At 41.2% G+C, this 13,142-nt stretch overlaps 1 protein-coding gene across 1 annotated transcript in view; it reads left to right on the forward strand.

Moving 5' to 3' along the window:
* Window positions 1–12,355, forward strand: part of pcloa (piccolo presynaptic cytomatrix protein a) — a 61,362-nt gene extending 49,007 nt beyond the window's left edge. The window contains 7 exon segments of the mRNA XM_034218882.1: window positions 31–277; window positions 843–1,094; window positions 3,289–3,430; window positions 3,665–3,726; window positions 6,870–7,004; window positions 8,028–8,173; window positions 9,334–12,355. Coding sequence (XP_034074773.1) covers window positions 31–277; window positions 843–1,094; window positions 3,289–3,430; window positions 3,665–3,726; window positions 6,870–7,004; window positions 8,028–8,173; window positions 9,334–9,477 — 1,128 coding nt within the window. The 3' untranslated portion in view covers window positions 9,478–12,355.
* The last annotated feature ends 787 nt before the right edge of the window (window positions 12,356–13,142 follow it).

Here is a 13,142-nt window from a genome sequence, read left to right on the forward strand (position 1 = left end):
TGTCCATTAACCTGCCGAGTTTGTTCCCAGGTTCTTATCGACCTGTCCAACACAGTCCAGCTGGACAATGTCCCGCAGTGGCACCCCCTGAAGGAGCAGAGCGAGGGGGACCACCACCGGCGCTCCCACTCAGGACAGAGCCGCCACTCCTCCTCTAAATCCTCCTCCCAGCACTCCTCCCCTAAAACTACCGTCTCCGAACACGACAATCAGGATTCTCCCAAATCATCTGTCATCAAGAGCCGAAGCCACGGGATATTTCCAGATCCGGCCAAGGGTAGGACACGATGAAATTCCTTCAGCTGCTTGACCTTATCACCCCCTAACAACCGTCTGTACTCCTCTAGTACTGCTACCTCTCTCTACTTCTACTCTCTTCCTGTCACTTCTTCTCTCGTCTGTCCTCCCACTATATCTGTATCTACTTTCTGTCCACCTGTTTCTCTCTTGCAGCCTTTGTTCCAACTAGCACCTTCCTATGCCCATTTATGCACACCCATTATAGCTTTAGCTTCATGCTTTTTTGCTTTCCCATGGTCTGTATTCTTGGTTGCCATGATGTCACCCAGCTCAGAGGCCTAGCCTTAGCTCCCCTCTATCTCTCCCCTAACACAGAGGGCAGCATGGCCGTGGAAGGTTTTGAATGCTCCCCTAATTTAGAGAAATAACCATCAAATTTAATGAGGCTGTTTGAAGAGCATAGACTTTAATATACAGTTACCATGCTGGGCTACGTTTCCCAGCTACTTATTCACCACAGGTGTGAATAAAAAGTAAATCTCTATCTTCTCTAAAGTAAAAGGTAGTTTTTTTTGGTAATTTGGTGAATCTGGTTGTTTTAGACACGCAGGTGCCAACTCTCGAGAAATCTCACAGTAGCCCTGGCACATCGAAGCCTTCCCCGTCCGAGGGCCAGAGCCAAAGGCACGGACACAGGGAACACTCTCGCTCGCACGGCGCTTCACACTCCGGCAAAAGTGCCACGCGGCACCACCATCAGGACAGCGGCACTGGAAGCGGTGGAGGCGCTGCCATAGCAACAGCCACTGCCTCGCAGCAGCCACAGCAGCCGCCGCCGCAACGCCTCCAACCAAGTAAACCAAGACGCAAATAAAGCCTACGCAGCATGGCCTCCTCGCACTCATCCACCTCCTGTTATTTTACTTTGTTCCTTCAGTTTCCTTTTCTGTTTTCGGTTTCCCTCACCCTTAACACGTCGTACTCACAGTGTGTCCACCTCTCACCGCTTCTCTGCTGTGTGTACTCACAAGTGTGTGGAGCAAGCACCTCACCTGTACTGTAGCACATCTGATCTTCCTAAGTTTGACCCTTTTAATGAACCCAAAGAGGCGTAATGGTTGCTGATCGAAGCTAATTCTACCTACTTACAAAAGTAAACGGGCTATAGGCTAAATCCTTATTTATCTAATGCTCTTTTAAATATACAAATAAATAGGTTTAAACATTTGTTTTTGTTTTGTTTTGAAGGGTGATTGAAATACTCTTTAACCTTGAAATAGGATGAGCAGAAGTATGACAGTCATAACAAAAATGAAATCTAAAGTAGATTAGCAGGACATGATCTAAAGGCAAATCTGACCATTTTGTCGTAGCACAAAAACATCTCAAGCTCTGTCAAAAATACTGAAAAAATGATGACTTTATGGCAAAAGTTCAATTATTGGAGTAGAGTTTCCACTTCCAAGAGAGTTTATATCACCACTAAGCAGGGATATATTTTGAATGTATTTATCCAAGCAGTAAAACTGAAGAAAGTCCCAATCCCAGCCCCTCCCCAAACTATCATTAACCTCTTTTGGTAGTCTTTTGTTTGGTTTTGAGTTATTCTCTTGCTCTGAACAAACATCAACCAGCTCCTCCACTGAGATGGCTGTGCATGCAGTCCGCTAACCCCCCCCCCCCCCCCCCCCCCCTTTCTGGTTTGAACAACTATGGGACTCACACTGCACCTCAGTAGATGCTGCACACCCCGCCTCCTAGTGACATGCAGGAGGGGCGAATGTGCACCGCACACTGTGGCTGCATGTGATGTGACAGTCAAGCTGGTTTCCATGGTGAAGATAAACCGCTCTCTGAATCTCCATCTCGCTCCTCCCTCCTTCCATCTTAAACGTCGACCCCATGACCTTTGTTTCCTGGCGTTGACCTCCCTGACACCTGACCTGCCGAAAAACAAACAGGCCAACGAGGCCGCCTCTCTCTGAGGCAGCAGAGGCACAGCGTAGCGGGCGTGCTCACCATTCAGACAGCGCAGTCCGATTGGCTGCCTGCCCTGCCAGCCGTCGTCTCGGCCAATGGGAGCAGAGCAGACGGCAGACACCTGACCCTCGGGAAAGCCGTGTCGGAAGAGAGGCCGCAGAGCATCGGAGGTGAGAGTTCCCCCCAGAGTCTCCTCGCAGGAGGAGAGTGAAACATGAGATGCTACTAACGCACACCTGCAGAAAGAGAGTCTAATCTTAAGAGCCAGGGAGTCACAGTCACCAGAGATCCATGCAGCGAGACACGCTTTCTTCACGGCCACCAACACAGTTCACTAGAACCAGGAAGTGAATGTCTGTCTGATTCAATGTGCCACCCCCACGACCCCCCCAGTGCTTCATTCCTCTGGTATTGACGACGTGTTGCGTGGCCTGACAGGAAAACGTGTCGCCATGGATTCTGTTCTGCACCACATCCCACATCATTCATACTCTATCACACTGCCTGGTCAAACATTTACTTCTCGAACATCTTGCAAATAAACAGGTTTTAAAAACAAATTTAGTACAATCTTAAACATCCTTTAAACTTTAATGATCTATATTTATTTTTAAGCTAAACTAATGCTAACATCGAGATTATTATTAAAAGTTCATGTAAAAAACTAACATGTCAGCAGGGTCTACGTGCCTCTTGTGTGGTCTATTTGTGCATACACATATATATGTGATTTCTCTGGATGTATTTCTGTGTTTCATGTTAAAGCTTTAAATGTGTTACTGTCTTGTCCATGTCTGAGAGAAAATATTACACACTTTGTTCATGTGCTTCTTGCTAGTCAACATTGTTTATGTGCTATTCATTACAATCCAGTCTTCTTTACTGTAAGTGTAAACAAAGCTCCCTGTTACAGATGATTTGAAGTATTAGGCTGATAATGATGGGTTTTAGTTGCTACGGACATGAACTGATGCTTCTTGGACCTAGTTTTTACAATATTGGATCCGACAGAGGTGCCGTTTGTGTCCCTTCTCTTTGTGGTGATGGTGTGGTCGTGTCTCTGCACAGCTCGGTCCAGCTACAGATCCGGAGATGCCCCGGTCACAGCCGCCTCTCTGGATAGCGGCCTGAGCGGCAGCGCCTACAGCCTGCTGGACGAAGAAGGAGAGACAAACGAGGTGGACAGTGCCATCTTCCAGGTGCCACGATTGTAAGTCACCTTACTCAACACTATTTTTATTTTGTATTTAAATCTTTATTGTCACATTATACATGACATTAACATGCTGGTTACAACAACATAACAATCATGTAACAATCCTAGTGATAGCTTTCCCTCAACAATTATTTTAAGCCTCAGTTTTTTGGATGTGCTATTAATGTTTTTTGGATACATGCATTGTTTAGCTTTGTAAATTCCAGAATTTGTTTCCTCTCTCTTTAGTGGAAAGATCCCCAATGGCACAGACGTGATGAAATCCTCACTTGGACTCGGTGACACTGAAGGTTAGACATTTCCTCTAACACTATTAAATGCACTTTAACATAATTGTGATATCCTCTAGTGACCCACCCATTCATTTTTGAATGAATGGGTGTATGAGTTTGAACATTTTCTCTTTACCACTTTAGTACTGTATTTGCATTCAAATAAGTAATTGCAGTGAAATTAAATAACTAATGAACTTATAGACGAACAATTGGTTTGTTGTTTCCGTCTTTTTTGTCTCTATTTATTTTATTAAATGTTTTTAATACAAGTTATTTAATGTTTACTGATTGTTTTTGATTGCAAGTATTTCAATGTATATTTGCATCTTTCACATTATCCATAGACTTGTTAACTCATTAATGTTCAGGTTATTTTCATTATCTATCCCTGGCTATTTCCTTTTCTTCTTCCTGCCTTTAAATATTGGTTCAAGTAAATTATGACTAATGCAAAAATGCAAATTTGACCTTAAAAAGCTAGAAAGAGGTTTGTTATCTGACGTTCACATTTCCAACCAGTGTGAGACCTAAGCTACAACGCACATGGATGAACACATTTTGATTATCCGCATGACTTCTTTATCTCTTTATAATCTGCACTCTTTTTTTTGTCAATGGGACTCTCTCGTCTTGTAATAAACACACACACACACACACGCACGCACGCACGCACGCACGCACGCACGCACGCACGCACGCACGCACGCACGCACGCACGCACGCACGCACGCACGCACGCACGCACGCACGCACGCACGCACACACACACACACACACACACACACACACACACACACACACACACACACACAGAATATACCCTTACACAGTTCTCATTTCCATTCAGTTTCCAAGGCAACCAGAAGCCAGGCACAGCTCTTCATAACTTCTCCCCATCGTTGTTAAACAAATAAATGAGATGTTTGAAGGCCTCGTTTGAGTTGACTCATCATGAGAGTTCTCTCAGCGTCCAGCAGAGGGCAGTCACACGCACCAGGTCCCTTATTTTACAGAGGGAGTGTGAGAATAGAGCAGTGATGGAAAGTAAATGTACTTAAGTATTGCACTTAAGTACTTTTGTGACAGATTTGTACTTGAGTATTTCCATTTAATCAAACTTTATACCTCTACTCCACTACATTTCAGAGGCAAATATGAAAGTTTTACTACACTACATTTATTTTGACGCTCAGATTTACTAGTTACTTTGTACATATAAAAACACATGATATGATGGTATAATGCAGAACTGTACTACTAATCCACACAGTATTTTAAATATCTACATTTGGTCCACACTGACAACTACAAACTATTATAATAACCTCTTACATATTAGTGATAAAACCAGGATATTTAAAAAAGAAAATAATAATAATAACAATAAATGATATTTATATAGCGCCTTTCAAGGGACCCAAGGTCGCTGTACATGGTGGACAAACAAAACAAACAGACAATCAACGGGCAAACCAAATAAATAAATAAATAAAGGAAGCCAGGGGACCAGAAAAGGGCTAGTGCCCGAAGGCCAGGGTGAACAGGTGTGTTTTTAGTGATAATTTGAAGATGTCCAGGGAGGCAGCAATACGGATCTCGGCAGGAAGTGCATTCCAGAGGGTGGGGGCCGCAACACTGAATGCCCTGTCACCAACAGTTCGGAGGCGAGAGCGGGGGATGGAGAGCAGGCCCGTGTCTGAGGACCGCAGACTCCGAGAAGGGGTGTAGGGATGGAGGAGGTCCGATAAGTACTGGGGGGCGAGGGTATGGAGGGACTTGTACGTGAGGATGAGTGTTTTGTATTGAAACCGGGACTTGACCGGCAGCCAATGTAGGTGGATGAGGGTGGGGGTGATATGGTGCCATGGCTTGGTGTGGGTGAGAAGCCTGGCGGCAGAGTTCTGGACATATTGGAGCCTATCCAGGGTTTTGCTGGGAACCCCGGACAGGACTCCATTGCAATAGTCCAGACGGGATGTAATGAAGGCGTGTACCAGGGTTTCTGCCACAGTCAGAGAGAGAAGGCCGGATTCTGGCAATGTTTTTTAGGTGGTAGAAGGCGGATTTGGTGACAGCTTTGACATGCGCCTGGAAAGAGAGGGTGGTGTCCAGGATGACTCCCAGGTTGCAGACTTCAGTGGACGGGAAGATAGAGCAGCCGTCAATGGAGAGAAGCAGGTCTCCAACCTTCTGGAGCTGCGTCTTGGGAGCCACAATCATGAGCTCTGTTTTATTGCTGTTGATTTTGAGCAGGTTTGATGACATCCAGTTTTTTATGTCCTGTAGGCAGTTGACAAGGGATTGAGGGGGGAGCTGAGTGGACGGTTTGGTGGAGAGATAGAGCTGTGTGTCATCAGCATAAGAGTGAAAGCTGAGACCATGTTGGCGGATGATTTGACCAAGTGGGAGCATGTAGATATTGAATAGGAGGGGTCCAAGCACAGAGCCTTGAGGTACACCTTGGTTGACTGGGGCGGGAGGGGAGCTGCCGTCACTGATGGTGACAAAGTTTTTCCTGTTAGACAGGTAGGACACGAACCAGGCAAGAGCTGTGTCACTGAGGCCAAGGTAGTCAGACAGACAGGCGGCTGAGGAGGATGGAATGGGATATGGTATCGAAGGCTGCTGAGAGGTCCAGGAGGATGAGAATGCTGATGAGGCCAGAATCAGATGCGATGAGGAGGTCGTTTGTGATTTTGACGAGGGCAGTCTCAGTACTGTGATATGGTCTGAAGCCAGACTGGAGGGGTTCGTAGAGCTCATGCAGTGACATGTGGTGTTGCAGTTGTGCGGCAACTGCTCTTTCCAGGATTATAAAACATAATATAATACTTTAAAAAGACCCCTTCTGCAGTACTTTTACTTCCGAAACGTGAAGTACATTGAGCTCATAATACTACTGTACTTTATAATATTTTGAAATGGGCCATTCTGTATAATGAGTACTTTTACTTTGTGTACTTTAAGTACATTTTGATGCTAACACTTTTGAACTTTTGCTGAAGTGACATCTTGAAATCGAGCCTTGAAATGTAGTATTTTAAGACCCTAGTATTTGTAATTTTACTCAAGTTAAGGTTCTGAGTACTTCTTTCAACACTGGATTAGAGGAGTGTGTGTTTCACTGCGCCCAGCTGATTCAATGTGTGTATTTTCAGGTAAGTCCCAGGTGATGGGGGAGATAAAGATCGCTCTGAAGAAGGAGGTAAAGACGGATGGTGAGCAGCTGGTCCTCGAGATTCTTCAATGTCGCAATATCACCTACAAATTCAAGTCTCCGGACCACCTGCCTGGTAAGAGCAAACACAACACACACACTTACTGTCATTTAGCTTGGATATGCACAAGATCTCAACATGCAGGACTGATTTCTCCATCTTTTGTCTTCTTGTTTCCTATTCTGTCAATACTTCTATAAAGACTCTTCACAGCATTCAAATAATATTATATGAGATACATATTATTTTCATAATTTGACAGCCGGGAGGCCCACACTGCCCACACTGTATAGAAAAAGACAGGCATCTGACATAGCACATACATCCGTGCCAGTTTCTTTAGATGCAGATCCTTTGGTGTTATAATGGTGTCTTTCAGCCAGCATTTCCTTTACCCTGTTCCTGCCCAGATGGATACTTCAGTTAACACCCAGGATGGAAAATAAACGTTATTACTGTAACGACTGTATCTGTAGTTTAGAAAATCAGCAGCACCCTGAGTCAAAGCTCTACTGTCATATCTGCAGATTAGACAGTACAATATATTTAGATTTCATGTGAACTGGACTTGGCGTTGACAACAATCCCTGATTGTCTTCCCTCAGCGTAGCCGCCCACCTCTCCTCTTGTGAGATTTACATCTTAATACCCAAGCTGCCTGCTACTTGTTTAATATGCATTGGTTAACAGATTGGATATGAAAAATCCATTGACAGTATAGAAAAATGTGGAGCAGTGACTCATAGCATTAATTCTTTATTGTTGGCTGTGTGCAACTGTGAGTATTTTTAAAGCTGCTGTGTAGACTTTCTACTGTATGTGTTAAGTGGCCATGATTCTCCAATAGTAATGACCAAAGCCCATTTTAAACTACGTGTGAAGCAAAAGAAAAAGCACAATTTGATGGATGGGATTATTTTTTTGCATAAACCAAAATGGCAGAAAGACATGAAATAAATACCTGTGCTGTAAATGTAGAAACATGATCATTTTAATAAGTAAACGTACAACTATAAAGCTTTTTCTCAGCCCAATGGGCTTCCCCTAGGCCAAAATCACATGACTTACTATGTTGTGTGTGTATTTGTGTGTCCACAGATCTGTATGTGAAGCTCTACGTGGTGAACATCGCCACCCAGAAGAGGATCATCAAGAAGAAGACCAGAGTGTGTCGCCATGACCGGGAGCCATCTTTTAACGAAACCTTCCGCTTCTGTATGAACCCGGCCGGACACTCGCTACAGGTAATGCTAATCCAGTCCTTATTACAGCACACACAAACACAGCAGGAAGATTATACATCGTTTTAATAAGGTATACATTAACTGCTTAAGAAATGCTTATTATTTTAGTAGGGTTATTTGCTTTCATGCTGGGAGTTAAGTGTTTCTAAAGTGCATCACTACCCTATTCTCCAGGTAGGACTAAAGATATTTCATGTTTTCTTCCAGGTGAAATTTGTATTTCTATATTTACTCCGTTTACAAGATATACATGGTGTATTGGTAGGATAATATGTACCACCACTTATGGTTCAATGTATTGTATTAAATTGTTTATAAATGTGCTATATAAATAAAACTTGATTTTATTTGATTAAAAAAAAATCATCGTGACAAAATATTTTACTGTTCTCAGAGATTGATAAAGGTAACTAAGAAAAATGATCTTTGCACATTTGTTTATTTTTTTACGTTTCTTGTCCCCAACAATTGTTTTTTTTTCTGCTCCTGTAACATTGTGCTTGGACCCCCTCTAAAAGACTACATCTATGATAATACAATGTGTGATAGTGTTGCAGCCAATACTGCGCTGTAACCTGGGTCTAAGATAACAGGAATGGTTTTTTTTTCAGTAATGTAATTAAATAAATAGAAAGTAAGTTACTGAAACAAATTCTGTTACTAAAGAAAATACCAACAAATATTAAGAAATTAAATAAAAACAATGTTTGTCTGCATGAATAATGTATTTATTATCCCCAAATGTATTTATGTTAATGGTAAAGTAAGTAACTCAAGTTGTAACTCAGACATTAACACAAATGCTGTTATTAAAACAAAAACCAGTGATGGTATTTTATGTTTTTTTGTGCGCTATGACTTCATACTGAACTGAAAAAGTTGAAATCTTGAACTCTGTCTTTGTCTCCTTTGTCCAGCATTTAACATGCCCCTCTCATTCAATAGCTATCCCTCAGTTAAATTGGTCTGACCCGCTTTTGCCCCTCTGGGCTTCCGTAGATACCTAGAACCAGGAGACTACTAGCTTAGCTTAGCATAAGGCTGGAAATATCTAGCAGAAAATGTATATTCCTTTAAACATTCACCAATCTCTTGTTAGACCTGGTTCCTTCACGTACTCAATCATTTGACATATTGTTTGTTTGTTCTTTCAACACCAGCTGTTCCTGGTGTCCAATGGGGGCAAGTTTATGAAGAAGACCCTGATTGGGGAGGCCTACGTGTGGCTGGACAAAGCGGACCTACGCAAGCGAGTGGTGAGCTGGCACAAGCTCCTCGCCAGCACTGCCCAAATCCACTCATAGACAGAAACTCCACCTAAAAAACTCTCATTTGGGGACGCTTAGGTTCAACATCTGTCACACTGATCCACTCCGACTGGATGGGTAAAGGGTGGTTTGGGCTTGGGAATATTTTGTTCAGGGCTCTGAGATTTGGAAGATGCTTTTGTTCGTAAGGGCCCCTCTGATGATCGTTTCTGTCCTGCAGGAGGGTTGGGGGGAGTAGTGATGCGTTTACAGGAAACTAAGCTAAGTTTACAGGAAGTACAGTGTACAGTAGTGAAGCCAGGGCTGAGGAGAACACAAGTGCTGAGGTCAGAGGTCAAGCACGGAATCAACCAGGTATTACACTCTTTAATTCACTACACACACACACACACACACACAATTATTCACGACAAGTTTGCACACTCATTCACGCAGAAGAGACATTTTAATTCTACAGGGAATGGACACACTTCTTATTTATTTATGTAGATGTTTTATCCATTCCTTCATTGCTTTATTATGAGAGTTTGATTGATTTACAAAGCATTTTGGGAATGAAATAGTGAAGACTCCGCTGCGGAGACCTCGTATTTATTTTGTATTAGGATATTAGGGTAGAGTTCTATCATTTGTCTTCTTCTCAATTATTTAAAAGATAATCTATCCTGGGAAGGAAGCATCATATATTTTATAACACACTACCTAGCATTCCAGTCCAAGAGAAAAAATAAATCTCAGAATGCATGAATTTATTATCTCCTTGTTCACTTTGCACCCCATCTTTTCTCTCCCTAAGTGTAAACACAGTTGTATCAAATGATGTATATTGTTTGATAATGATTAATATGGATATATAATTGGATACTATATATTGTGCGCATGAGTCTATCTATCTGGTATGCATTGCCACATGTTCTGCACAAAAAACAATCACCTCTAAGGTTCACTCTGTACATAGTGAAGTGTCATAGCTGGAAATGAATTATAACATATATAGATAGATATATAGATATCTTTATCAGAGACAATCGAGTCTTGATGATTGTGACATAGAGCTTTTATTTACCCATGATGCCCCTTAGAATGTGAGATGTTTACCATTTGAGATTTTATTCTTTTTCTTTGTGAGATCCAGGCACATTACGAGTCTTATATTCACCCTGCTTTCATTCATAGGAGCAGTCAACCTAACAACGCACGCTTTTGTGGTATTTTGCACTTTTTTCTGCTTAGAATGTAAAACCAATGTCATCGTCCTGCTAAAAATTTGAGATGATTTACCTTACAAGGGCGGGAAGTAGAGAGGTAAAGTAAAGCGATGAAAATATCTGGAGATACTGTAGCGAACAAAAGACAAATGTGCCGGGAACCATCCACGAAAAAGCACTATTACCATTCTAAGATACGTCAATGCTATCGTTGTAGCATGTTGATGTTTTGTCCCAGTTTTTGTCATATACGTGTTATCTTGTTATTGCCACTTCCACAAATTGTCAATGTTGTGTCTTTAAAAGTCCATAATGTCTTAGTAAATGTCCTACCATGTGCTATTTAGGGGGGAAAGAGGTAGGCTTCATTTAGCATTTTCAGTCCAAATTAGCAGTAAAAGTTGATATCTGAGTCATATGCAACATCTTCTGAATAAAGGTGGTAACTGCATCATGACTCAGCAGATAGTTGAAAAAAGAGGAAGCATTTATCTTGATTTTTCTTTCGCACTGTGTTTTCATGCCCTCCATGAAACGCTTAATCCTTTAATATAATTTCTATACAAATCTTTTATTTATTGACTGTGAGACTATTTTATATGTTGTATTATATTTGTTTACAGTTCATATCAGGTGTACATAAAAGACAAGTTGGGAAATTTGTTTTTATACACACCGTATCGTTGTTTACAAGGTTCAGAGGGCCTGGAACTCAGAGAACTAACTTTGTTGTCCTTGTGCACCAACACACATACGGACATTAACATGCACACATCCTGAATTTCACAGCCGGGAATCAAGATAAGAAAAGATAACATACCCATTTAAACATTTCATGTTCTCCCCCTTTGAATAGTTAATTGTAAGCACTTGAATAACTGAAATGTTTTAAGGTCAGTGTGTGGTTTTCTTATTTTCATACCTGTGTGTTTGTGTAAAGCATCTCCAGACCAGTCCATGCATGTCATAGGCCAAATTGCATATATATTCTTTTAAGTGTTGTCTGTCTAAAAATATCAACTTTAAAATCTCTCTAAAAAGATGAACACACACACAAACACACACGCACACACACATGCTGTCTCTATTTCCAACCTTGTAAATACAAAGCTTTTTTATACTGGGGTTTGGGGAGCAATAGGTCTTTTAGCAGACTGAAAAAAGGTGTGTAATCATAGATGTAAAAGGAAGTTGTTTTTTTCTCTTGATCAATGTACAGCGGATAGACTGAGAAACAACGTTATGTCTGTTTATAGGGACAGATTTACCCGACCCTTAACACCAAACACTTAAGGTTTACCAGAGTCTAACTACACAGAAGTCTATCTTAACTCGAGCAGTTGCAGGAGAATTTAAATGTGCTCACACTGGATGTTGCATGTTTCGTTGGTGGTTCATACTATTTTTGTGTCCAGATATTATTAAAGAGAAAAAAAAGAATGAGGTAGCGAAAGATATAGAACAAAACTGTCGTAGAGAAGGAAATTATGAAGAAAAACCTATTAAGATTATCGATGATGTATGCTGACTGTACAAAGATTATGCTTGTAAAACCCATCTGGTTTTTCACTTGTAAGTAAACAGAAAAAAAATCTACTGTCATGGTTTTGTGATTGTATACAGGAGGTATTGATAAATTATGCAAATTGTGCTGTAAAAATGGCTGTTGCCCCATGTCTAAATATTAAATATCAGTACAAAGGAAATGCTGTTGGGAATTGCATTATTGACAATAACACAGTTCTTTTATTTTATTTGTTTTATCTAGTTTTCAAAGCTGGTTAATGCATTGTTGTGTTGATGCATGATGTAACCACATGATGGCGCCAATGGCTTTCAATTTGAGTCCATGGCCGTGGTTGCGGTTGGATAGTTTAAAAATCAGCTCCTAAATTCTAACCCTATCTCCTATTCCTTGACCTCTGAGTGAAACGTCACGGGGTTAAGGGATAGTGGATAGGAGAATTCAAAAGGATTTAGGAGAAGAGACCGTGATACTTTAGAGCAGAGGTTCTCAATTGTTTTTCAGCCAAGGACCCCTTACAAGATAGAGAATACACCAAGGACCCCCTCATTCTGATTTGTGATTTTGGGCTATATAAATACAAATTTACTTGATTTGACTTGTATGTCCCTTGGAATAATCTGACGTAGCCTATTTTTTACACTTCTATAGTCTTAGTTATGTGAAAGAACAACACAAGAGAAATGTATTAGAAAGATATTGGATATGTATTAAAAAATATTTGCAACCATCTCAACACAGAATACCCATAAAACAATCAATCAATTAGTTTGCAAGTAACCACTACCTAACAAAATATCAAAGGGGAAATCAAGAGAAAAGTGATCATTTGAAGTGCATTTCAGAACACACACAGCACCACACACACACACACACACACACACACACACACACACACACACACACACACACACAAACACACACACATCAACACACACACAAAAAAACGATAAGAGTATTCAAACTTG

This window comes from Gymnodraco acuticeps, unplaced genomic scaffold, assembly GCF_902827175.1.
Source record: "Gymnodraco acuticeps unplaced genomic scaffold, fGymAcu1.1, whole genome shotgun sequence".
Lineage (NCBI taxonomy): Eukaryota > Metazoa > Chordata > Actinopteri > Perciformes > Bathydraconidae > Gymnodraco > Gymnodraco acuticeps.